The 27747-nt window shown below is 40.9% G+C and overlaps 1 protein-coding gene across 1 annotated transcript; it reads left to right on the forward strand.

The window, feature by feature from the left end:
- Positions 1-1211: 1211 nt before the first annotated feature.
- LOC122565346 (ufm1-specific protease 2-like) lies at positions 1212-20069 on the forward strand. Its single transcript, XM_043721222.2, has 5 exons — positions 1212-1273; positions 4486-4640; positions 14625-14817; positions 19464-19607; positions 19791-20069. Exons 2-5 carry the CDS (start codon positions 4516-4518, stop codon positions 19962-19964), a joined length of 636 nt encoding a protein of 211 aa, XP_043577157.2. The 5' UTR covers positions 1212-1273; positions 4486-4515; the 3' UTR covers positions 19965-20069.
- The last annotated feature ends 7678 nt before the right edge of the window (positions 20070-27747 follow it).

Below are 27747 nucleotides of genomic sequence, written 5' to 3' on the forward strand. Positions count from 1 at the left end.
ATAGTAAGGGACAGGAAATTTAGACGTGATTCAATGAGAATCATTTTTCACCTAAAGAGTGATGAGTATTTGAAACTCACTGCTTGAAAGGGTGACAGAGGCAAATTCAGCACAACATTTAACGGTTATTTAGATGGACACATGAAACTCCACAGCATACAAGTTGATGGGCCAATTTGATATGTGCTTAATGCCACGGATGCAATGGGCCTTTTCCCATGCTGTAATGCTCTATGACTTTATGATTCTATAATCATAAGGCTGTTAGACTAGTAGAACTCTGAAAAATTAAGAGTATAATTAAATTAGAGCTGGTTTTAAAACGAAAAAGTCAGTATAAATGTGGAACATGTGGCAAAACATAGGAAAAACTGAACTCTTCCTTTCCCTTATAGACCAGGCAAGGTGCACAAGTACATTTTTAAATGACCTCATTGTCTCTATAGCTCAAGGCCAAAATTGTAGCCTTCCAGCATTTTGATAACTGCTCCATTTTCTGCCTCTTCATAAAGGTTATCAGCACACATCAATTTGTTAGGAATATTAGTCTATTCTAGAACCTTTCACAACCTCAGAATGACCCAAAGCATTTTGAAGACTTTTTAAGGTGCAGCCAAGTAATTCATGTTATAACATAGGAAAGCAGACACAATTTCGACCTATTGCTGCTGTGTGCTGTGAGGATTAAAGTTCTGATAAGACCACTTCCTTTGAATTTATTTAATTACAAATCAAGAATTTTGTAGAACTTGCTATGTATCTTGTGAATTTAGTTTTGGCATGCATTGTTGGATTATAAAGACAAGTCAGTGGCATTATATTGAGAAAAATGCTCAGAAAGACCATGCAGACACGATGGGCTGAATGGCCTCCTTCAACACCAAAGCAGTTCTGTGACTCTGTGTGGAGAAAACTGAATCCATGCAATCTACATCGCATCAGATGACTTGTGGCACTCCCCATCCTATTATCATGATGGTGTGTGGTGCTCTATCATATTGTATCTAATTATGTTTATTCTGTAGGAGTTGATGAGAATAAAGGAAGCCTTGATCTTCAAACATTACTAGCAGCTTTTACACAGATAGAAATGAAAAAGACCATTTTGTTTAATTCACCCTAGTTAACATTGGTATCAAATGCAAGAACAAAATGAATCATGTTTATTTATGTGCTGCCTTATCACAGTTTACATTTTTTTTATTCCAGGGCTGAAGTCAGTGAGCTACTAAGAAAGGCTTCCAAAAAGAAATTCTTAAGGGTTGTACCTCTGGTAGGCATACATACTTTATTATTTTAGATTTTAAGGATTTTTTTGCTTTCTCAAATACTTCTGATGAGGAACATCTGTAATGATTTAATGTGACAGCAGCTAGCCCATCCTTGGAGCAAAATGCTACTGCCATTGACAAACCTTCAACATAACAGGCAAGTGCTGCCACATCAATTGTACAGACTAATGCAATCAATGCATTGTCAGTTTCAAGAAAGGAACTAAATTGAGTGGAGGTTTCACAAGCTTCATTACTTGTTTAAAATTGATCTTGCACTGATCTCACATTTTTCTCTTGGATGGACTAAGCTGTATTCGGGTTTCCTGAGTTGTAAGAGAGACCTTCTTAAAAGTGACTATAACATGAATACTTTTAGGCTGATTGAAGTTTTTTTTCTGCAAATCAGATTCAGTTTTGTGTATTCGTGTGCTTTCTTCCATTTTTGTCACTGTCCGAGACTTCTCTCTGCAAGTCTTACTACTTAATGCAATATCAACCATTTTGTTTGCAGCAATAACAAAAAAGGTCAGGATGGGAACTTCCTGATTGAGTTTCAATGTCAACAGCAGTTACTTACTGAGAGGACAGAAATACAGCAATTCCTGAATTTCATATAGACTAACTCAAACAGTCCCTTGGAGTCAACTCCACCCTTGGGTGGGCATAAACATTTCAGTAAAAAATTTATGTAATTCTTCTCAAAATCTGCTCACATTTTGGTTTTCTTTATTCATTCATGGGACAAAGGTGTCGCTTATGGGGCAGCATTTATTGCCCATACCTAATTGCCCAGATGGCAAATAAGAGTCTATCACATTGCTGTGGATCTGGAGTCACATGTAGGCCAGAACAGGTAAGAATGTCCCCAAAAGACATTAGTGAATCAGATGTTACCATAAATTATCACAAACATTGGTTTTTGGGACTCAAGAGTAGAAATCTATTGGTATATGTTATCTTGCCTAATGTTAAAAGCTCAGTGCAGTTTGTCATATTCATAGTTTGTAAGGTCTTTTTTGTAGTTTCTAGTTTCTAAGGACTGTTTTCTATAGTGATAAGAAAAGGGTCTGAGAGAAGTTGGTATTATTTGTTATTAAGCATTTTGCAAAAGGTTTAATTTAAAGGGGTAAGTCATGGCAGGAGAGCTCAAAGCCATTGTATGCTTCTCCTGCTCTATACAGGAAGCTTGGGCCAGCATGTCTGCTGGAAGTGTTTCCAGATGCAATTCCTGGAAACTTGAGTTTCAGAGATGAAGTGGTATCTGCGAAACTGAGAGAATCAGGAAGAGCATGCAGAGAGAGGTGGTCACATCGCAGGCTATAAATGACCATCAGGCAGAGTAAGAGGAGGTCTAGGAAGACAATGCAGGAATCCCCTGTGGCCATTTCCCTAAAAACAGATAAAGCACTTTGGGTACAATTGAAGGGAATAGCCTGTCAGGGGAAAACAACAATAGTCAAATTCATGACACCATGATTGTCTCTGCTGCACAGGGGAGGAGCAGAGTGTGGGGAAATGCAATAGTCATAGGGAATCCAATTGTAAGGGTAATAAATAGGCCACAAATGATTTTCAAGGTGGTATGTTACCTTCTAGGTGCTAGGATCAAGGATGCATCAGAGTCACTACAGGACATTTTGAAGGGGGAGGATGCACAGCCAAAAGATGTGATAAACATCGGTACCAATGATAGAGGTCCTAAAAACGGAATTTAGGGAGTTAGGAAGCAAGCTGAAGATCGCACCTCAAAGATAGTGATCTCAGGATTATTTCCAGTGCCACGCGTTAGCCGGTGTAGAGATAGCAGTGTATGTCATATTAGCTTATTGCTAAAGAGATGGTTTCAGATTCAGAAACATGAATTTACAAAAGGGATTTCCTGCTTGACAAATCTAATGAATTCTTCAAAGATATAACTAGCAGAGCTGATCAGAGGAGCCAGTACATGTGATTTACTTTCAGAAGGCTTTCGACAAAGTCCCACATAAGAGATTAATGCGTAAAGTTAAAGCGCAAGGAACTGGGAATAGAGTATTGCAATGGATAGCAGACAGGAAACAAAAAGCAGGAATGCATTGGTCTTTTTCTGAAATGCAGGCAGTGACCAATGAAGTATCACAGTGATCAGTACCAGGACCGCAGCTATTCACAATGTATGTTAGTGATTTAGATGAGAAACTGGGTGGAAGGGTGAGAAGTGACAAGGATTCAGAGATGTTGCAGTGTGATTTGGACAGGCTAAGTGATGGGCAAATGCATGGCAGATGGAGTATAATGTGGATAATTGTGAGGTTTTCCTCTTTGGTAGCAAAAGTAAGAAGATGGATTATTATTCAAACAACTGTAAATTGATATAAGGGAATATTCAATAATACTTGGGTATCCTTGCACACCAGTTGCTGTAAGTATGTGTACAGATGCAGCAGATAGTAATAAAAGGAAACTGTATGTTGGCCTTCATAGTAAAAGGATTTGAGTACAGGAACAAGCATGATTTGCTCCAATTATACACGGCAGTGATGAGCCTGTATCTAGATTATTGTGTGCACTGTTGGTCTCTTTACCTGAGGAAGGGTGCATGTAGAGGGAATGCAGGGTAACCAAATTGATTCCCAGGATGGCAGGAATGATACATCAGATGACATTGAGTCATTTAAGATTGTATTCACTGGAACTTAGAAGAATGAGGGAGGATATCTCATAGAAACCTATAACATTCTAACAGGACTAGATAGGTTAGATGTAGCAATAATGTTCTTGATAGTGGGGGATTTCAGTACGAGGGATTATAGTTTAAGGATAGGGGGAAAATGTTGAGATGAGGAGACATTTATTCCTAGAGCGTGGTAAGCCTTTGGAATTCACTATCACAGAAAGTGGTTGAGCAAAGCATTGTATATTTTGCAATGCACGTGCGCGTGCAGGAAGAGAGTATTGAATTTGATGATGAGTCATAATTATTTTGAACAGTAGATTAGACTTGATCAAATGGTCTACTCCTGCTCCTATCTTCTTTGTTTCTATGTTAGAAGATTACTCTAGCAGTGGGAGTGCACACCAACACATTCTGAGTCTAGGCATCCATTTTTTGAGCACCATACTGCTTCACACATTACTTAATGGCTTTGCATTCAATGACTCATCAAATTTTCTAACTTTACAACCCTGAACAATAGCTGTAATTTGAACATAACTGTTTTTAACTTTTCAGAAAGTCATAAACCTAGAGATTCACTTTGAGATGACTAGGCCTGAACACCTCCAAAAGATTGTTGTGCAGCACAATAAGATGCCATGTATCCACTTCAAGCTGACACTTCCAATCGATGTGGTAGTATTTGTGAATCCAGAGGAACCATGGGGAAAGTATGTATTCTCCTAAGCATTGAATGATTTCTTAGGTCATTTACTGTGTAAACATAATCTGTGAGCAACTGTTGGACAGCATGTCTTCGCTTTCTGCCTCCATAATATTATAAGTGAAATATTTGCTGCTGCTTTGTTTGGTTTTATTGAGGCACTTGTTGGATACTTATGCCAATGACTGCCTTCTCTGGAGGTAAAAATCTCCATTTATTTCAACTCTTTGGCAATTTTATTGGAGATTTAAAAAAACTTCTCTTATTATTTAGTCAAATTTAGTCAAAAGGCAAAAGAAGTATATGTTAGTTTGAGGAAGGTAAAATCGAGCAGGCCTTTGAGGAAAATAAGGAAAGCAGGAAATTACTCAAGTAGGGAATTAGGAGAGCAAAAAGTGGCCATGAAATGACTTTGGCAAGTAGGGTTAAGGAGAATCCCAAGATATTCTATAGATACATTAAAAACAAGAGAATAGCTAGGGATAGATTGGAAATGAAAACAGAACTGAAGAAGGATCACTGGAACTGAAAAGTTAACTCTGTTTTCTCTCCACAGATGTTGACAGATCTGCTGAGTTTTTCCAGAAATTTCTGGGTTTTTTCTGATTTCAAACATCTGCAGTTCTTAGTGTTTTTTTTAAACAGATTAGAGTTGTTTTCCTTAGAGTGCAAGCAAATTGTGAGGCAACGTGATTGAAGATGCAGAAAATTATGAGGAGCACAGAAAGGAGAGACAGGAAGAAACCTTGATGGGGGGTTCAATGACCATAGGGCGTAGATTAAAGGAAAGGGAAAGACAGTTTAGAGGAGATGTGAAGCAAAACCTTTTCACCCAGAGGGTGATGGGAATTGGAACTCAGTGCCTTTAAGGATGGTAGGGGCAGAAACCCTCATAATACTTAAGAAATATTTAGATGTACACTTGCAATGTCAAAGCTTACAAGGCTACAGGCAAAGTGCTGGGAAATGGGACTAAAATAGTTGGGTGGTCATTTCTAACTAGCACAATCGCAATGGGCCAAAGGACATTTTTCCATTTTATAGATCTCTCTGACTCCATGAGATTCTAAACTTGCATACCAATTGAAGAGTAACTTACATCCCAAATACTCACACTTCCTGTTTCTTCCTAACCTATGGGAGGGCAATGTTCCCTCTAAGCAGCATGGCCACACAACTGCTGGGGTTTCTGTGCAAACCGAACCCCGTGATAACATGTTGGCTTCTGACGCGCAAGGACCTTGAAGATCCACACAGCAGAGAAGGAAGCATTGTCCCTCTGCAGCACTGTCACAGCCACTCCTTCTACAGGTAGCTCTCCGAAAATGCCATAGTTGCGGTCCAGCAAAATCTCGCTTAATAGATAATCACTTAATATAAATAATGCAGCCTATGGGTAAAGTGGGGTTAGGGGCAGACCAGCAAAAAAAATCACACACGAACGCTCACAAATCACCTAAAGGTCTAACACAAAGTATAGCACAGCCTGAATGAAGGTTTAAATCATATTTATTAACGGTGGCTCAGTGATTAGCACTGCTGCCTCACAGCACCAGGGACCCGGGTTCGATTCCAATCTTGGGTGACTGTCTGTGTGCAGTTTGCACATTCTCCCCGTGTCTTTGTGGGTTTTCTCCAGGTACTCCGGTTTCCTCCCACAATCCAAAGATGTGCAGGTCAGGTGAATTGGCTATGCTAAATTGCCCATAGTGTCAGGGGTAAATATAGGGGAATGGGTCTGGATGGGTTGCTCGTCGGAGGGTCAGTGTGGACTTGTTGAGCCAAAGGGCCTGTTTCCATACTGTAGGGAATCTAGTCTAACAAAACAAAGGTAAATTTAACACACAACATTTAAAAATGTAAGAAAGCTGCTCTCTGTACAGTACCTCTCAGAAAGCTGCTCTGTTAGCAACTGACACTGGCGCACGTGCAGAATGGTGCAGATTTCAGCGTTCACATCAGCACATGCATAGAACCAAGTGCGCAAACCAATCCCTCTGGAATCATTCTATTGTGAACAGAGATAAGTGTTCTTGAAAATACCGTTCCCTAATTCTTCAGCGACGCTATAGCCAAATTGTGCTACCAAAACGCACATTATCCCAGAACTGCCTGTACTTTCTTTCCTTACCTGACTGCCCTGATCAATCTGAACTGAATTTACCTATCCTAATATGGGAACAATCTGTATCAGGAGAGCTTTACAAATGGCAGACAGGACCAGTTCTGGGGAACAGAGTTACACACTGAGAAAAGCCCTACAGCCCAATAAGTCTGTGCTGGTTAAAAACAAGTGTGGAAATGCTTTATAAGTTTGGTATGTTTTAATACAGTGATTGATGAAAGTACTTTGTTTTGAAAAAGCAACTGAGCAATTTGGCTAGCACAACTGAGCAAAAGCAAATTGGCCAGCACAGGAAATTTCTCTTCACATATCTGTTTCCCTGAATTGTTAGAAATTCCCAGGCCTCACCACTGGATTTATGGATGGGAAGGAGGGATGGTTAGTATAAAATTATGTGGGTGCCCTTTTTGCCATTTTCCTGTGTGCCCTCAATCTGACTGAAATTTTACAAGGATAAGTGAAGACTTGATCACTTTGGCCTCAGCTGAAGCCCTTGAATATCTTAATTCTGGCCACATAAGAGCCTTTTTACGTCTGGCCTCAATTTTGAGAATGCTAAGATATCAGGAGTTGGGAAGAAGCCTGACTATTTATCCTGTTTGGACCTCAGGTGAGAAAGACATCTTTCTCACCATTTCTGATTTCCTCATCAGACCGGTCAGCAGAGTGACGAAGAACCAAGGAACAGTAAGCGCCAACCATTCCATTACTCTCATGTTTCCTCCTTCCCTCCTCCTTTAACCAAAACAAAAGATGAGAGAGAGATTAAGACAGACTATTAGGAAATTTCTTGTAGCCCAGAGGATATTTAATTGGCTTGTAAAAATTACACTGTAATTTAAGGAACCAGTCAGTGCAGCTAGTTGGTATAAGTGTGGGCTTAGGTGAATACTGGGCTTGAGTAAGGCAAGCAGGCTAAAGGTAAGATAAGATTCTTTTATCTTTCTTAGTTAAAAGGGCAGTGGTGTGTGCTCCTTCTGCCAGATGTGGGAGATCAGGGAGGTGTCTACTGTCCCTGGCAACTATGTTTGCAGGAAGTGTGACCAGCTGAAACTCCTCGCAGACTGCTTTGTTCCGTTGGAGTGGCAGTTGGACACACTGACGAGCATACAGGGACAGAGGGTGTGATAGGCACTAGTTACAGGGAGCAGGCTACACCAGAGGTTCAATCAGATAGATTAGTGACCACCATAAGCCTCCTGTGGCTATTCCTCTCACTAACAGGTATACCATGTTGGATACTTTTGTAGGGGTTTGGGGAATAGCCTGTTAGGGGAATATAACAACAGTAACTAGACCTGTGGCACCACAACTGGCTCTGCTGTAGAACATGGCCAGGCAAGATCCAAGTGAGTGGTGGCGTTTGGGGACTCACTACTTAGGGGCACAGACTGGCATTTCTGTGGCCTCGTTCGAGACTCCAGAATGGTGTGCCGCCTCCATGGTCTTAGGGTCAAGGTCATCTGTGAGCAGTGGCATGAAATTCTTAAGGGGGAAGGTGAGCAACCAGAGGCTATAGTGCACATTGGTACCAATGACATAGGTAGAAAGGAGGATGAGGTCATGTGCAGTGAGTCCACGGAGTTAGTAAAGAGGCTGAAGAGCAGGACCTCGAGGGTAGTAATCTCTGGGTTACTGCCAGTGCCACATGCTAGTGAGGCAAGGAATAGAAAGGTAGGAGAGATGAATGTGTGGCTAAGGAGCTGATGCAGGGGGCAGGGTTACAAGTTGTTGAATCATTGGGACCTCTTTTGGGACAGGGGTGACCTGTACAAGAGGGATGGGTTGCACATAAACTGGAGGAAAACCAATGTCCTGGCAGGGAAGTTTGCTAGTGCTATTCAAGAGGGTTTAAACTAGAGTGGCAGGGGAACCAGAGCAGCAGGTCAACAAGTGGAGGGTATGAAGAGAAGGTAGATGTTAAGTCCAGTGAATCAGAAAGAAAGGATACACAGAGAAAGTAAAGGGACACAATGGTAGTAATGGGCTGAAGTGTGTTTATTTCAATGCAAAGAGTATCATAGGTAAGGCAGATGAGCTTAGAGCCTGGATAAGTCAAGGGACTATGATGTTGTGGCCATTACAGAAATTTGGTTGACAGAGGGACAGGACTGGCTGCTCAATATTCCAGTATTTATTTGTTTTAGACGAGATAGGGAGGAAAGTGAAAGAGGTGGATGAGTTGCATTACTAATCAGGAAAAATGTCATATCTGCACTCAGAGAGAACATGCTAAAAGGCTCATCCACTCAGGCAATATGGGTAAACCTCAAAAATAGGATGGGTGCAATCACTCTGATAGAATTATACTGTTGGCCCCCCAACAGCCACGGAAATATTGAGAAACAAATATGTAGGTAGATTATGGAAAGATACAATAAAAACAGAGTTGTCATAGTGGGTGACTTTAACTTCCCCAAAATTAACTGGGACTCCCTTAGAGCAAGAGGCTTAGACGGGGTGGAATTTGTTAAGTACATCCAAGAAGGTTTCTTGATACAGTATGTGGATAGTCCAACTAGAGGACGGGTCATACTGGACCTTGAACTGGCTAATGAGCTTGGCCAAGTGACTGATCTTTCAATGGGACAGCATTTTGGAAATAGTGGTCACAACTTCTTTAAGACAGTTTTAAGATAGTTATGAACAAGTCAGGACCTTGCAAGAAGGTACAAAATTGGGGGAGGGCAAATTATGTCAGTATTAGGCAGGAGCTAGGGATGGTTAATTGGGAGAAGCTGTTATCAGGCAAGCCCACATTTTAAAGACCTGCTGATGAGAGATCAAGTCCAGAATGTTTCAGTAGGGAAGAAGGATAAGGTAGGCAAGGTAAGGGACCCTTGGATAACAAGGAAGGTTGTGAATTTAGTCAAAGGGCAAAAAGAAGTTAGCAAGTTTTGAGAAGATTTGTAGCTCAGGTTGAGGTTCTGGATGTAGCCACCAGGATACATGAACAACATCTAGCCACAAAACTAGTATCCTTACATACAGATGAGGAAAGACACCACTTTGGCAGGGACAACACATCCACCCTAGGACAAGCCAAACAGAGAGACACGCGAGATTTCCGAGAAGCATGGTATTCCAACCGGAACTCTATCAACAAACACATTGACTTGGACCTGACTTACCAACCACTGAGCAAAAGAACAGGAAATGACATCACAATAGGAAATGACATCACCAATCCAAAGAAACCCAAACATATAAATAGAAAGCATGAATCATCACCAGTGCTTCATCTGGAGGCTCACTGAAGATGTTACCTAGTATGGTGGCAAAATTTCTGAAAATGAACCTTTCAGCTCAGTGAGCAAACCTATATGCAAAAAGTATATGTTAGGTTTAGGAAGCTAAAATCAGACAGGGCCTATGAGGAAAATAAGGAGTGCAGGAAAATACTCAAGTAGGGAATTAGGAGAGCAAGCAGGGGCTATGAAATGACTTTGGCAAGCTTGGTTAAAGAGAATCCCATGGTATTCTATAGATACATTAAAAGCAACAAAATAACTAGGAAGAAGGTAGGACCACTCAAGAATAAAGGAGGGAACTTGTGCTAGGAAGCAGAAGATGTGGGTGAGATTCTTAATGAGTACTTTGCGTCAGTATTGACCCAGAAGAAGGATATCAATGATAGTGAGAATTGTGTAGAGCATGCTGTTATGGGCCAAGCCAGACCCCCTCAAAATTTCAAGAAAATACCTCGGATCTTAACTTTGCTAGCTGTTTTCAGCAGGTGTAAAGTGGAGATTCCAGGAATGATGTGACTGGCCCAACCACTTAGTTTTAAACAAAACAGAATTTATTTGCAAGATTACTGAATGAAACACGAACAAAAGAGAACAGAATATAGAACAACCTAACCTAACCTAACTGAAAACCCGATAGATTATCCCAACTTAATGATGCTGTTCCAAATATTTGCAATAATCCCCATAAACACCCCTTTACAAAAAAAGGAAAAATCAAGTTCTTCCAGGAGAGATGTCAGAGAGAGAGAGGAACAGCATGGACCTGCTTCTTTGGATTCAGCAGCTTCACAACTAACAGCCTGCTAAAACCAAACCAAACCCAACCAGAGAAAAGCTGAGCTGGGAGAACTGGCCACTCCCTTTTCATTGTACAAGTTTTTTTTAAACTTAAAAACTTCCTCAAGTAGATAAACCCCAGACATTTCGGAACCTGTGTCTTTATGATCTCTTGAAAAAACATCTAAGGACAACATAACCTTGTTAAAGGAGCAGTATCATTACAATGCAAATATGCTAGGCCATTTTGAGATCAAGAAAGAAGTGGCATTGGATCTCTTGAAGAGCATTAAGGTTGCAGGAGGCTGGTAACCAGAACAGCAGATCAGAAAGTGGAGGGATTGAAAAGTCAACAAATGGAGGGAACTGAAGGGAAGGTAGATGTTAGGACCAGTAAATCAGAAATAAAGGACAGGCAGAGACAGGTAAATGAACATGATGATACTGATGGGCTAAAATGTGTTTATTTCAATGCAAGGAGTATTATAGGTAAGGCAGATGAGCCTGGATCAGTACATGGGACTCCGATGTTTTGGCCATTACAGAGACTGGCTTGAGTGAGGGACAGGACTGGCTGCTAACATTCCAGGGTTTCATTGTTTTAGATGAGATAGAAAGATAAAAAGAAGTGGAGGAGTTGCATTACTAATCAGGGAGAATGTCACATTTGCATTCAGAGAGGACATGCTGGAGGGCTTATCCATTCAGGCACTATGGGTAGAGCTCAAAAAAATAAGATGGGTGCAATCACTCTGATAGGATAGTATCCACCCCAGGTTATTGAGAGAGGCAAGAGGGGAGATTGCTGACTCCTTAACCAAGATCTTTGTATCCTTGTTAGCCACTGGAAAGGTACCGAGGACCGGCGAGTAGCTAACACTGTTTGTCTGTTTAAGAAGGGAAATAGGGACAATCCAGCAAACTATAGAACGGTGAGTCTCACATTGGTGGTTGGGAAGCTTTTGGAGAGAATTCTTAGGGATAGGATTTCCGCACATTTGGAAGAACATAGTCTAGGGGTAGTCAGCATGGCTTTGTGCAGGGCAGGTTATGTCTTAGCAAGTTGATTGAATTTTTCAAGGAGGTGATAGAGGTGATCGATGAAGGTAGAGCAGTAGATGTTGTTTACATGGTTTTTAGTAAGGCTTTTGACAAGGTCTCCCATAGTAGGTTCATCCGAAAAGATTAAGATGCATGGGATCCACGGTAACTTGGCCACATGGATTCAGAATTGGCTTGCCCACAGATAACAAGGGATAGTGGTGGAAGGGTGTTTTTCAGATTGAAAGTCTGTGACTAGTGGTGTTCTGCAGGAAATCATCCCAGGATTTCTGCTGTTTGTGATATATATAAATGACTTGGATGAAAATGTAGATGGTGGGTTAATAGATTTACAGACAATACAAAGATCCGCGGGAGTTATGGATAGTGTAGAATGTTGTCAAAAGATAGAGCCAGATATAGAGAGGTTGCAGATATTGGCAGAGAAATAGCAGATGTTGTTTAATCTGTGTATGTGTGAGGTGCTGCACTTTGGGCGGTCAAATGTTAAGGAAAAGTATACAGTTAATGGCAGGACCCTGAACAGCATTAATGTACAGAGGGATCTTGTGGTTAAGTTCATAGCTCCCTGAAAGTGGCCACAAAAGTAGACTGTGTTGTAAAGAAGGTGTGTGACATGCTTGCCTTTATTGATTGGGGAACTGAGTACATGAGTCAAGATGTTGTGTTGCAGCTTTATAAGACTGTGGTTAGGCTACACTTAAGGTATTGTGTTCAATTCTGATCACCACATTACAGGAAAGATGAGGAGGCTTTGGAAAGGGTGCAGAGAAAGTTTATCCGGATGCTGCCTAAACTAGAGGGCAGGAGCTATAAGGAGAGGCTAGAAAACCTCAGATTGTTTTCTCTTGAGTGGCAAGAGGCTGAGGGGAGACTTGATAGAAGTCTATAAAATTGAGGTGCATAGATAGAGTTGACGGTCAGAATCTTTTTTCCCAGAGTTGCAATGTCTAATACTAGGGGGCATGCATTTAAGGTAAGAGGGGGCAAGTTCAAAGGAGTTGTGAGGGGTTGGTTTTTTACATAGAGAGTGGTAAGAGTCTGGAATGCACTGCCGGGGTGACAGGCAGAAGCATTAAGGGCATTTAAGAGACTTTTAGATAAGGACATGAATATGCAAGGAATGGAAGGAATATGGACTAAGGGTAGGCAGACAGGATTAGATTAATTTGGCACAACATCATGGGCCGAAGGGCCTGTTTCTGTGCTGAACTGTTCTATGTTCTATGTTCCTAATTCCTGAATGCCTGCCACTCTGACTTCCAAGTTAAGATCTTCACTTCTCTGGGTCTCTCCTCCTCCTACCTTGCTGTGACAACCTACGTGCCCAGCTCCATGTTGACTGTAGAATGTCAACCCTGAACAGTTTATTTTGGTCATGATGGTACTGGGATTAATAATCGGCCGCTGTCTAAGATGAGTCTTCATCCCGTGTGAGGAATGGAATTCTCATCCTTAACTATTTACTGCTTCCCAAAGTGTTAAACAGTTTTGGTACATCCATTCAAAAACCCAACACTCATTAAATTCTAACCCCTGCAACAAAACGTGAAAAAATGGCTGAGTAAGTTTTCAATGTAGCTCAGGTATCTTTTTCCTGTTACATCATTTGAATGGATGGTTCAGAAATTTGATCAATTTCAAATGTTTTAATATATTCATCTGTGATGGTTTGTTTACATAACAGTGTAATGGAATCTCATTACGAATGTTTGACTGAGCTTCAAACTCATTAATGCATTAATTCTAATAATGGTTTTTGATACAGCAGTCAAGGGAATTGAGTGCTTGTTTATACTGACATTTTAATAAGTTTTTAGCAGGATAAAGACATTTTAAAATGCTTTCTCAATGGTTATTTCACAGACCTTGAGATAAGAAGGGGGAAGGATGGTGCAAGTATTGAGGGGGATATAGAAGCATATGGCTATGGTGCTAACTAAGGATAGAAAGAGATGAGGGATGAAGAATGGATGAGGGAGTAGAGGGTAAATGTTAGGACACCTTAAATCCATTACAGAACTGGGCTGACATCCTAGCAAGTGGAAGAGGGTCCTTTAATCTGCTAACCTTAGCATTCAGCCACCTAAACCTTGAGCCTGCCTTGGGCAGTAGCAGTACTGACTCTAGCCTATTCCTGCCATCTGCCTAAAGTTGGCAGGGATGGGACTGCCATGCAGGGATGGGATTGTAACATTGGGAAAGAGGCCAATTCATGTTTCTCATCTCCATGAGAAAAATTATTTGCCCCTTATATACAAGAGTGTTTAGTACCCAAAATGCCCTTTACTAAATGCTCATTTAGGAAGTGAATTTCCAATAGAATCTCCATAAGAAAGTTCAGAAATCCTGGAAATCTGAGTTAAATACTGCTTGGTATAAATATACTAGTTCCATCAAACTTTAATATTGATCAGTGTCGCATTACCAAAGTGATTATGTCTAATGGTTTGTCTCCACACAATTTGAGTACCTATGTGAATGTTTGGATTCTTTGCTAATGAGTAGGAGATGGCCCCCATTTATACTCCTTAAAAGCAGTGGTTTTTGGTGAGGCTTTGCTGATGGGTTGCCTATACTTGAGAATATTGGAATACTGAACATTCAGTGATGGAAGTGTTTGGACGATTTTGCAAATTTTGAAATGTGGCTTTGGTCCCTTTGTTAAAAAATTACTCAGTTGTTTTCATAAAGTAATTTTTCATTAAGCATAGTTTTGCAACATCCAGTTTACAATATGCCTTTAACAGTAACTGTAAATGATGGTTTTTGACAGGGTCCAGGATCAGCTTGTCGAAGCAGTTACTGCACAGTTATCTGCAATGGACAAATGTATTCAGCGATATACAAATGGAAAGACTGTCCCAATGCCACAAGCATTCCACTTTGAATTGCCAGAGAAAACTACTCTTACGACAGTAATATACCCTGCTGGAATCAGTGATGCAAACCTGGAACAGCAACGAAAAGTATGTTTGGAGTCCAGGTCACCTTTTCCAGTTATACAGTCTGTCCATGAATTATTAAATGTTGAAAGTAGCAATTTATTTTGACACTTTTGGATTGATGCTCTTCTTTTTAATCATCACATCCTATCATTTTAGTTAATTTCTAACCAACCTGTTCAGGTGGGAATTAAACCCGAGCCTCCTGGTCCATAGGTAGGAACAATACCATCATGCCACACAATCTCTCATCCTATCATATTACATTTTCCAGAATGCAGGAAATGTGATTTAGCATGACATTTTCTCAGAAAAGAAATACTACAGTAACAATGGAGATATGACCTAGTGGCATTATCGTTAGATTATTAATCCCGAGACACAGTGATGTTCTGGGGGCCTGGGTTCAAATCCCATCACAGCAGATGATGGAATTTGAATTCAATTTAAAAACAACTCTGGAATTAACAGTCTAATGATGACTATGAATTGATTGTCAGGGAAAAATCCATCTGCTTCATTAATGTAGTAAAAGAGATTTTCTTCATTTAACCAATGCTTCTTTTGTAGATCACTTTAAATCAATGGCCTCTTGTTCCTTCTATGATCAGAAACTTGGGGGGGAGGGGAGACTTGTGTTTTGGGGACCTAGGTTCAAATACCACCATAGCAGACGGTAGAAACTAAATTCAATAAAATCTGGATCTAAAAATCTAAAGCTCCATTGCCATCATCAGAAAAACCCATCTGGTTCAGGGAAGGAAATCTGCCATTCTCACCTGTGACATGTCTCTACATGTGGCTCCAGATCCACAGCAATGTGGTTGTCAATTAACTGCCTTTTGAAATGGCCTAGGAAGCCACTCAGTTGTATCAATCGTTATGCAATTTCAATAAAGAAATGAAACCAGATGGACTACCTGTCATCAACCTAGGGACCAGAAATGACAACAACAAAAGCAGCCCTGCAAAGTCCTGCTTATTAACATCTAGGGGATCATGCCAAAATTGGGAGAGTTGTCTCAGACTAGAATTGAATTGAATTGAATTTATTGGCACGTGTACTGAGACACAGTGAAAAGCTTACATAGTGAAAATTATAACTTACAATGTCCCAGATACGCCCATCACCATCCCTGGATATGTCCTAGCCCACCGGCAGGACAAAGCCAGCAGAGATGGCAGTATATTGGTACATGGGAGGGGGTATTTGCCCTTGGAATCCTCAAAATTGACCCCATACCTCTATAAAGGCCTCTATATAGCATACCATCCTCATTCAGTATTACTCTATGTTAAACATCACTTGGAGGAAGCATTAGGGTGGTGAGAGTAGCAGAATGTACTGTGGCTGGGGGATTTCAATGTCCAGAGTGACTCAGCAGCAGCACTACTGATCAAGCTGACCAGATCCTAAGGATTTAGCTGTTAGATTGGGTTTGTCACAGATGGTAAGGGAACCAACAATAGGGAAAGCATACTTGACCTCATCCTTATCAATCAGCCAGCTGCAGCTGCATTTGTCCATGACAGAATTGGTAAGAGTAACCAATGGACAGTACTTGGAGAGACAAAGGCCTGCCCTCATATTACCATCAAGCCAAGAGATCAACTCTGGTTGAATGGAAAGAGCAGGAGCACCAGACCTACCTAGAAATGTGGTGCTCACCTGTCACCAAACAGGACTACCTTTATGCCAAACAGCATAAGTAGAAGTGATAGGCAGGGCTAAGTGATCCCACAACCAATGGATCATATCTAAGCTCTGCAGTCCTGCCACACCCCAGTTATGAATGGTGGTGGATAATTAAATGACTCATTGGAGGAGGAGGCTCCACAAATACCACAATCCACAATGATTGCAATCAGTGCAAAAGATTAGGCTGAAGCATTCACTGCAATCTACAGCCCGAAGTGCCTGCATCCTCCAGTGGTTCCCAGCATTACAGATGCCAGACTTCAGCCAAATCGATTCACTCCACATGATATCAAGCAATGAGTTGGAAGACTGGTTCCTGAAAAGGTTATGGGACCTGACAATATTCTGTACTGAAGGCTTGTGCTTCAAAACTTGCTACTCCCCTAGCCATGCTGTTCTAGTACAGCGAAAACACTAGCATCTACCTGACAATGTGAAAAATTGCCTCAGCATGTCCTGTTCTCAAAAAGCAGAACAAATGTAACCCAGTTTACTCTCGATCATCAGTAAAGTGATGGAAGGTGTCATCAAAAGTATTATCAAGTAGCACTTGTTCTGCAATAACCTGCTCAACAGGACCCAGTTTTGGTTCTGCCGCAGCCACTCAGCTCCTGACCTCATTACAGGCACATTGCAAAGATCAAAAGAAAGAGCTAAATTCCAGAGGTGAGGTGTGAGGGAAGCCCTTGACATTAAGCTGTTATAGACTGAGTGTGGCATCAAGGAGCCCAAACAAAACTGGAATCAAAGGAATCAGGGGAGAAAATTCCACTGGCTGGAGCCATTTCCAGATCTTCCCTCCATCATAAGGTCAGAAGTGGGTATGTTCGTTGATGATTGCACAATGCTCAGTGCCATCTGTGACTCCTGAGATACTGAAGCACACCATATTCAAATACAAGGTCTGGACAATATCCAGGCTTGAGCTGACAGGTGGCAAGTAACAGCTGTGCCACACAAATGCCAGGCAATGATCATCATTAATAAGTGAGGATCTAACCACCACCCCATGACATTCAATGGTATTACCATCATTGAATCCCCAACTGTCAACATCTGGGGGTTTTTATTGACCAGAAACTCTCCTTACAGTGGCTACAGGAGCAGGTCTGAAGCTAGGATTACTGCAGCAGGTAACTCACATCCTAACTCCCCAAAGCCTGTCCGCCATTGAGAAAACACAAGTTAAGAGTTAAAAATCACACAAACACCAGGTTATAGTCCAACAGGTTTAGTTGGAAGCATTAGCTTTCGGAACGCTGCTCTTTCATCAGGTGATTGTGGAGAATAAGATTGTAAGTCACAGAATTTATAGCAAAAGTTTATAGTGTGATGTAACTGAAATTATATATTGAAAAAGACCTGGATTGTTTGTTATGCCTCTCATCTTTTAGAATCACACTGTAAACTTTTGCTATCAACAGAGGGTAGTTTGCGTGTGGAATGAACTTCGCAAGGAAGTGGCAGGTACAACTACAGCATTTAAAAGACATTTGGACAGATACACGAATAGGAAAGCTTTGATTGGATATGGGCCAGGAGTAGGCAGGTGGGACTAATTTAGTTTAGAATTATGTTTGGCATGGACTGATTGATTGGACCAAAGGGTCTGCTGTATGATTCTATGAGTATCCAAGACAAAACAGCCTGGTTGTTTATCACTACGTCTACAAGGATCCACTCCCTCAATCACCAATGCTCAGTAGCAGCAGTGCATTCTATTTACAATGCACACTGCCAGAAATTACCAAAGATCCTGAGACAGCACCTTTCAAATCCATGACCACTTCCATCCAGGACAAGAGCATCTGCTGGATAGAACACCACCACCCACAAGTTCACTAACCATCCTGACTTGGAAACATATTGCTGTTCCTTCACCATTGCTGGGACAAAATACTGGAATCCGATCCCTAATAGTATTACAGCTCATGGTGTAACAGCAGCAGTTCAAGAAGGTAGCTGACCATCACCCTCTCAAGGGCAATTGGGGGTGGGTAATAAATGCTGCCAGCACTGCACAAGTAATTAAAAAAAAGTTCCTTACTTTCTAATCTATCAATCCTGCTCAAAATTTTGAAAACCTCTATCAAAGCTCCCCTTAGTCTAAGGAGAATAGTCCAATTTCTTCATTCTATCCTTGTAACTGAAGTTCCTCGTGCCTGGAACCATTCTTGTAAATCATTTCCCCTCTCTCTGCATGCATTTACATCTTTCATATAATGTGGCACCCACAACGATGCACAATACTCCAGCTGAGGTCTAACAAGTGTCTTATGCAAGTTCAATATTACCTCCTTGCTTTTATACTCTATTCTCCTATTAATAAATCTGAGTATCCTATATGCTTTATTTCCTACTTTCTCTACCTCTACTACCATTTCCAATTATCTGTGCCGATATACACCCAAGTTTTTCTGTTTCTGCAGCCCCTTTAGAAATGTACTCCCCATTTTAGTGTTCTTCCTACCAAAATGTATAACCTATACTTCATTAAACTGAACCTCATCTATCATCTATCTGGCCATTTCATCAATTTGACTTTTAATTTACCACTTTCACTAACACTGCAGCCCATTGCAAAATGCCATGCCTGACTACCATTTTAAATGTATCACAGGCTTTATACTTTACTGATTGCTGACCATTGTGGATATTTGGATGTGACAGGACATTCTAACCAAGAAACAGGATAGTGTGGAACTTCAGTCTGCATGTTTTCTACAGGAATTTGTTCCACTTCAGAAATTGGAAGTTCTTATCATCTGCAGGGCAGCAGTTTTGGTACTGCCAGATATCTGGCTAATTTTAGCTAAATTATCTTAAGAACAACCAAGTTACTGCAGAAATTAGAATCTTGTGGTCTTCTGGTTATAACTTGAGGTTAGAATTGTTTGTAAAATAATAATCATTAAATGATGACCTAAGGATCTTACAATTAAAAGTTGTGCCATTTTTAAATTATGTACAGGAGTTGCACGCTGAACTTGGCCTTGACAATAAACCTTTTCTCCGCCGTACTATGGCTTACCTCTTTCCAAGTGATGAAGTGAAATCTTTGTATTTGAGAAATATACATAAATACATTCCTGCTCCTGACCCTGATGAGTTCAAGGTATACATATAAATCTATAATATTCCATAGTGTTTAAGTAGAGCAAAATAGCTATGAAAAAGAATTATTTGCCACTTAAAGCATTTATATTATATTGTAGGCTGCAAGTTAAGAAAAAAACATTGAGATTCCGTTACATACATTTGAGCTTTTAAATTTTATGTTTTATTGACTTTGGTACAGGTTTCCCTTGTGCATGGCTTCTATACCTTTCATCACTGCCTACAAGACTATGAAAATGACAGTGACTGGGGTGGACTCTATCGTTGTTTGCAAGTTGTCATCTCCTGGTTTAACCTTCAGGGGTACATTGACAAACCTGTACCTACACTTATGGAGTTGCAAAATGTAGGATAATTCTTTTAAATTGATGTAACTGTTGTTCATATTTGCCTGGGTTTACATAGGGTAATCTTTGAAAATTTAGGTTTCTAAAGAAGTAATTATGAACATATAAACAAAGAGAAAGAGGAGACTGGTCGGGCCCTTTGAACACTTTAAACAAGATCGTGGGTGATCTCATTTTAATTTCAACTCCGCATTCCTGCAATTCTGTAATAATCTTTCATTCTCTTGATAATCAAGAATGTATGTACCTCTGGCTTAAAAATATTTAAAGATTCTGCCTTTTTAGGAAAGGAATTCCAAAGACTCACAACCCTCTGAGAGAAAACGTTTCCTCATATCTCTCTTAAATGGCAACCCTTTATTTTTAAATTATGACCCCTAGTTCTACATTCTCCCACAAGAGGAAACATCCTTCCGACATCCACCTGGTCAAGTCCCCTCAGGATTTTATATGATTCAATTCATCTCTGACTCATTTAAATCCAGAGGATACAGGCCTAGTCTGTCTAGCCTTTCCTTGTAAGGCAATTGCTCATTCCAGGTGTGAGTCTCATAAACCTTTTCTGAACTGCTTCCAACAAATTAATGTCCTTCCATACAGTGACTAGCTCTGTACATAGTACTATAGTACTCCAGGATGTGGTCTCACCAGTGCCCTGTATAGACATAAACCATAAACCTCCTTATTTTTGCATTCAATTCCCTTCACAATGAGACTAATTATCTTGCTTGATTACCTTATGTAATTGCCTACTAACCTTCTGCATTTATGAACTAGGATGCCCAGATCTCTCTACATTGCACAGCTCTCCAATTGTCTGCATTTAGGCAAAAATGATTTTTTTTCCTGCAAAATAGACAATTTCACACTTTTTCACATTGTAATCCATTTGCAAGATCTTTGCCCTCTGATTTAACCTGTCCATTTTTTTTTAGGCTTCTATGTCCTCTTCACATCTCACTGTCCTACTATTTGTGTGTCTCAGCAAATATAGCTACCATGCATTCAGTCGCTTCATCCAAATCATTTATAGAAACTGGAAAGAGTTGAGGCCCAACTCTTGTGGCACTCTACTTTTTACGTTCTGTCAGCCTAAAAATACCTATTTATTAATAATGTTCTCTTTTTTGATAACCAGTTAATCTTCTATCCATGCCAATGTGTTACTCTCTACACCACGAGCTTATATTTTCTGAAATAACCTTTGATGTGGCACCTTATGAAATGCCTTCTGGAAATCTAAGTGCAATCTTTCTAGTGGTTCCTCTTTATTCTTAGCACAAGTTATTTCTTCAAAAAAAAACTCGAATAAATTAGATGAGCATAATTTCCCTTTGATAAAACCATGCTAGCTCTGCCTGGTTATCTTGAATGTATCCAAGTTCCCTGTTATAACGTCTTTAATAATAGCTTTTCAGAGTTAAATTCCATCTGCCACTGATTTACCCACATGACCAACCTGTCTACATTTTCTGTACCCCAGGATCTCTTCCCATTCTTAAGCAGACAGCTAATCTACATGTCACCCGCAAACTTACCTATCTCTCCCACATTCTCATTTGTATCACCTTTATGTATATCATGAGCAATAAGGGACCCAGCATGAACCCATGTGCCACTGGATACTGGGTTCATCACAGCACCATACTCTGTCTTCTATCACTAAATCAATTTTGGATCAATCTTGTCAATTTACCTGACTCCTATGTGGTTTTACCTTCTTTATCAGTCTCCCAAGTGGGATTTTGTCAAAGACTTTGCTGAAATCCATATAAACTTCGTCAACAGCACTATCTCCACGTTATCACCTCCTTGAAAACTTCAATCAAATTTATTTGGCATGACCTCTCTCTAACAGAATGACACTGACTATCCCTGATCAAAGTTTGCCTCCCAAGTAGAGATTTATTCTCTCCTTCAGAACCACAGCTGCTGGTGTCAGACTCATTGATCCCTGTGTAAATCCCTGGTTCATCTCTATCACCCCTCTTGCAAAGTGGAAGCACATTAGCTGTCATCCCGTTCTCTGGCACATTAAAAGTTTGTGTCAGAGCCCCTGTAATGTCTTTTCTCACTTCCCACATCAATCTGGCCTACAACTCACCCATACCTAGGGATTTGTCCACTTTTAAGCCACATCTCTGTGATAGCAAAAATATCACAATTCCATGTGTCAATCCACTTCCTTAACTCATCTGTCTTACTGTAATACTCCTAGCATAAAGGGCAGTTACCTTACTCCCTTGTATTCGGTCCTGGTTCCTTTATTATATTATGCTATGTCCCTATTGTCCAAATGTTGGTGTCCCCCCTCTCTACTGAACTAGTTAAATTCTTTACAATACCACTAGAAACCTCACCCGCAAGGCTGTTGGTCCCATTCTGGTTTGTTAAAGACTGTCCCAAACTCTCCAGGAATCTAAAATACTCCCTACTGCACCAAATACTGAGCCACACATTCGTCTGTCCTACCCTCCTTTTTCTGTACTCATTAGCATGTGGTACCAGCAGTAATCCAAAGATTACAACCTTAGAGGTCCTGCTTTTTAACCTACTGCTTAACCTCCTGAATTCTAGCTTCAAGAACTCAGCTCTCATTCTAGCTCCGTTGTTGGTCCCAACGTGTGTAACGATCTCTGACTTATCACACTCCCCATTTAGGATGGCCCGTAGCTGCTCAGTGACATCTATGACCCACAGGTTCTGGAGTTATATCTACGGCCGCAGAAAAGCCTATCTATATCTCACATTAAATTGAGTCATTTACCATTATTACCCTTTCCCCTTGTGCAACTTGGCCATCCATCATGCTGTGTTCTACTGTAGAACCCTCACTGCCGTTGCTAACCAAAATAGGGAAACAGTTATCAAGTGGGATGGCCTCTGGAGCTTTCCTGTCCGCCTGTCTCATACCTTTCTGTTGCCTGGTGGTTATCCATTCCCTCTCTGATGAAAGCTCCTTAGTCTGCAGGCCGACCACCTCATAAACACGCTGTCTGTGTAACCTTAAGTCTCCAGTCAACGCTAAAATTCCAAGAGTGAGCACTTAAGCTGTTCAAACTGGCAGCACTTTGTGTAGATGTGGTCATCCAGACTGCCAGAAGCATCTAGCAATTCCCACATGCTGTAGATGGTACAACACACTGGCTTGGACTCCCCTACCATAAACAATTAAATTTGAAGAACTTTACCTTTCAGGAAACAGGAAAAAAAGAGCTAAACTCTTACCCTGCAGACCCTATCAGCAAAAAGCTAAAAAAAACTATGGAAACAGTAAAACAATAGTATTACAGAACAATATAACATACAGCAGAATGTTACAAGATAATAAAGAATAGTAGTGTGTGTCATGGGCTCAGTGGTTAGCATTGCTGCCTCAGTGACAGGAACCCAGGTTTGATTCTGGCCTCAGGCAACTGTCTGCGTGGAGTTTGCACATTCTCCCCATGTCTGCATGGGTTCCCTCCGGGTGCTCCGGTTTCCTCCCACAGTCCAAAGATGTGGAGGTTAGGTGAATTGGCCATGCTGAATTGCCCAGTGTTCAGGATCTATAGGTTAGATGCATTAGTCAGGGGCAAATGCAGCGTAGTAGGGAATGGGAATGGGTTTGGGTGGGTTACTATTCAGAGGGTCGATGTGGACTTGTTGGGTTGAAAGGCCTGTTTCCACATTGTAGGGATTCTAAGAAAAGACAAAAGTAGAAAACAGAAATACTCACTTCCCAATCATTTATCTGCGATGTCACAGAACTGCTGTGGTTTATTTCCCATCTATTTCTCTGTAGTGGAGAAAGATCCAATTCATACAGGGCAAGGTGGGTAGAAGGGCAATAAGAAATACAAATAAACAAACACACCTTCTTCCCACTTATCTAACTTCACGCTGACCAAACTCTGGAGATTTGCAATTGATAAATACAGGGTAGTTGCACAAAAGTTCTCCCAATTTATACCAACGAGTTTATTTCTACAGAACTGGTTTACGTCAGTCAGCTCATTAGCTGATGGGTTTATATAGTAGAAGGAGTGGTCAGCCTGCCAAAGCCTAAACTTCAATTAACCAAAGACAAGAAATCCATTCACTTAAACAGTACATTCCAAATGCTCCTAATTACAAATTACCTTAGAGTTAAATACAAAACGTATACTTTATCTCCCCATTGACCAAACCCTAGAGATGTGTGTTATGAACCAGACCAAATCCCTCCAGAATATATCAAGGAGATAACCTAGACTCTACCTTGTTCTTATTTGAAGGCAAGTGTAAGGCGTTGCACTCCAGATGTATGTTGATTGGTCAAACTACTAGGTTTAAAGGAAAACACAATTTATTCTTACACTACAGTTAAAATAAAGACAAATTAAAAGTAAAAAAACTAGAATTAGCTAAACTGTAACTCAATCAAAATACTTAAAATAATATATTATTTAACCCATTAATTGTTCAAATATAGCAGCATTCTGTAAATACCCTTGGCAAAGGCAAATTGAAAGGAAATCTCAAAAACACAAACTCAGCAGTAAGGAGAGAACACAAGCTTTTGCAGCAGTAGAGAGAGCTTTGACTTCTTCCAAAATCCCAGTTTCACTAACTGAAACTGAAACCTGGAACCCCTGAGTCTGTGAGAGCCTGATTCCACCCATTCATGCTCTTTCTGTTTAAGGAAAAAACCCAAAGCTAGCTACACTGCTGCACACTGTGCAGAGTGTTTGATACCCCAGAGTCATACAGCACGGAAGCAGACCCTTTGGCCCAACTAATCCATACCAACCATAATCCCAAAATAATCTAGACCCACCTGCCTGCAACTCAGCCCATATCCTTCCAAACATTTCTTATCCACGTACTTATCCAAATGCCTTTTAAACGGTGTGAATGTACCTACATCCACCACTTCCTCTGGAAGTTCACTCCATTCACAAACCACTCTGTGTAAAAAAAATTGCCCCCATGACATTTTTCACTCTCACCTTAAAAATATGCTCCCCTAGTCTTGAAAACTCCCACCCTTGGGAAAAGACACTTGCCATTCATCTTATTTATACGCCTCATCATTTTATAAACCTCTATAAGGTCACATATCAATCTCCTACACTCCAGTGAAAAAGTCCCAGCCTATCCAGCATCTCATAATCCAAAACCCCCATTCCTGCCAACAGCCTAGTAAATTTCTTCGGAGCCTTATCCAGCTTAAAATATCCTTCCTACAACAGGGAGACCAGAAATGGACACGGTACTCCAGAAGAGGACTCAACAATGTCCTGTGTAACCTCAAAGATATGAGCAATGAAGATAAAGCCTGCTAAATGCCTTCTTAACCACCCTATCGATATGAGATGCAAACTTCAAAGAATTATGTACCTGAACCCCTAGGTTTCTCTCTTCTACAACACTGCCAAAGGTCCTACTTTTACCAAAATGCAATGCAGTACCTCACATTTATCCAAATTAAACTCCATTTGCCACTCTCAGCCCACTGACCCAATTGATCAAGATTTCTTTGTAATCTTAGATCTTAGAATCTTCACTGTCCACTATACCATCAATCTTGGTGGTGTCATCCGTAAATTTACCAACCATACTTTCTATAGTCTTACAAATTATTTATATAAATGATTGTGGAATCAAGGGTTATGGAGATAAGGCAGGAATAGGATACTGATTAAGGATGATCAGCCATGATCATATTGAATGGTGGTACAGGCTCGAAGGGCAGAATGGCCTACTCCTGCACCTATTGTCTATTGTCTATTGACAAACAAAAGTGACCCAAGATCTTTTCATGTAGAACACTGCTGGTCACAGTCCTCCAAGGACTTGAATGTCTTCAAGGCAGAAATTGATAAATTCTTGATGTCACAAGGAATTAAGGGCTATGGGGAGAATGCGGGTAAGTGGAGTTGAAATGCCCATCAGCCATGATTGAATGGCGGAGTGGACTCGATGGGCTGAATGGCCTTACTTCCGCTCCTATGTCTTATGGTCTTATGGTCTCCAGTCAGAAAAATAACCCTCCACCATCACTCCCTGTATCCAATTGGCAAGCTCTCCCTGAGCCCCATGCGACTTAACTTTACTAATTTGTCTACCATATAGGACCTTGTCAAAGGCTTTACTAAAGTCCAAGTAAACAACATTTCCCGCTCTGCCCTTGTCAACAATTTTACTTACTTTCAAGATAAACAGAACAGAACAAATCCCTTTTAAAGACACATCACATCACAGTTGCACTTGATGCAGCTGCACTCACCTGCAGAGCTGCACTAAAGTTCCCCAATTTTGCCTGACTACCCTGAGGAACTCTCGCAGTAATGTCCTCAGAAGTCTGACTTTGAAGAACCGTAAATATCTTCCTTTGATGCCAGGTATGACTCCAACCAGCAGCAAGTTCTCCCCCCGATTCTTATTAACTCAAGCTTTGCTCGGGTTCCTTAGACAAATACGGTCTTGATGTCAACTGGGTGCAGAGGACAGTGAGAATCTAGGGAAATGCAGATCAGTTGATGGATTTCTTAGTGGTTGGAGTGCAGGTTGAAAATAGGCAATCAGAAGATTGGAGCTTGGACAGCTGTGCAAGTGGAATGGGGTAAGGGTGGTGTGAGTTTGGGGCTGCCATCTTCTGCAGAGCAAGAAATATCAGCAGCCGCAGTATGGCATAGGCAGCAGGGTGGCACAGTGGTTAGCAATGCTGTCTCACAGTGCAGGAACCTGGGTTCAATTCCAGCCTTGGGTGACTGTGTAGAGTTTGTATGTTTTCCCTGTGTCTGCATGGATTTCCAAGACCAAAGATGTGCAGGCTAGGTGAATTAGCCTTAAGAAATGTGGGGTTATGGGGATAGAGTGGGATGCTGTTGTGATGGTCGATGCGGACTCAATGGGCCAGTAGCCTCTTTTTGCACTGTAGGGATTCTATTCTATCTTTGGAAGTGTGCTGGGTTTAGGATTGGAATTGGAGGGCAGCAGGCATTGAAGGCTGAAATCTGAGATCTAACTCCAAGTACACAGTGAAAGATCATAATCATTCATGGGTAAATCGGAAATAAGGTGATGGAGACTGAGAATCTCAATGTGCTCAGGGCGTAGATTATAGTGGTGCTGGAAAAGCACAGCAGGTCAGGCAGCATCCGAGGAGCAGGAAAATCGATGTTTCGGGCAGGAGCCCTTCATCAGGACTCCTTGGATGCTGCCTGACCTGCTATGCTTTTCCAGCACCACTGTAATCTTGACTCTAATCTCCGGCATCTGCAGTCCTCACTTTCGCCTAGTGTTCAGGGTGTATCCTAATCTCCAGCATATGGTGGAGATTCAAGAGAATAGAGTACACCCAGTGGTGCTGGAGTCAAGAAGAGCACTCCCTCCCATCTCCACATAAGGGGAATGAATAGGAACATTTCCTATCCATTCTTCAGTGAACCATTGTAGAACAAGCAAGTCGGCAAATGGCAAACCCATCTAGCACTTTGCATAAGGGCCTTAAAAAGTTGTATAATTCATATTTAAACTAATTCAACAATTAATTCAGGAGACTCCATGGATACCTATAATGTAACTGTAGTAGCAATGACACTGGCAGTACAGATTAGATTTCCACTGAAAAATTGGTGAAAATGACACCAACTTTTGTATAAAGTAAGGAAAATCCATTGTGTCCACTGTTTTCCTTAATGAGGCCTTTACTAGTGCCAGGATGACAAATCAAGTCCATCAGATACTGGAAAAATCAGATCAGTCCTTTGAGTTGTATATTTGACTGTCTAGTTCCTCATACTTTCCTAAGAAATCAGTACAATT

This window comes from Chiloscyllium plagiosum, unplaced genomic scaffold, assembly GCF_037043375.1.
Source record: "Chiloscyllium plagiosum isolate Xiang-an unplaced genomic scaffold, Cpla_swu_hap1 HiC_scaffold_2, whole genome shotgun sequence".
Taxonomy (NCBI): domain Eukaryota; kingdom Metazoa; phylum Chordata; class Chondrichthyes; order Orectolobiformes; family Hemiscylliidae; genus Chiloscyllium; species Chiloscyllium plagiosum.

Coding starts and splice junctions, on each gene's coding strand:
- LOC122565346 (XM_043721222.2), top strand. CDS start 4,516: ATGACTAGGCCTGAACACCTCCAAAAGATTGTTGTGCAGCACAATAAG. Junction 4,641..14,624: donor CCAGAGGAACCATGGGGAAA/GTATGTATTCTC, acceptor GGTTTTTGACAG/GGTCCAGGATCAGCTTGTCG. Junction 19,608..19,790: donor CTGACCCTGATGAGTTCAAG/GTATACATATAA, acceptor ACTTTGGTACAG/GTTTCCCTTGTGCATGGCTT.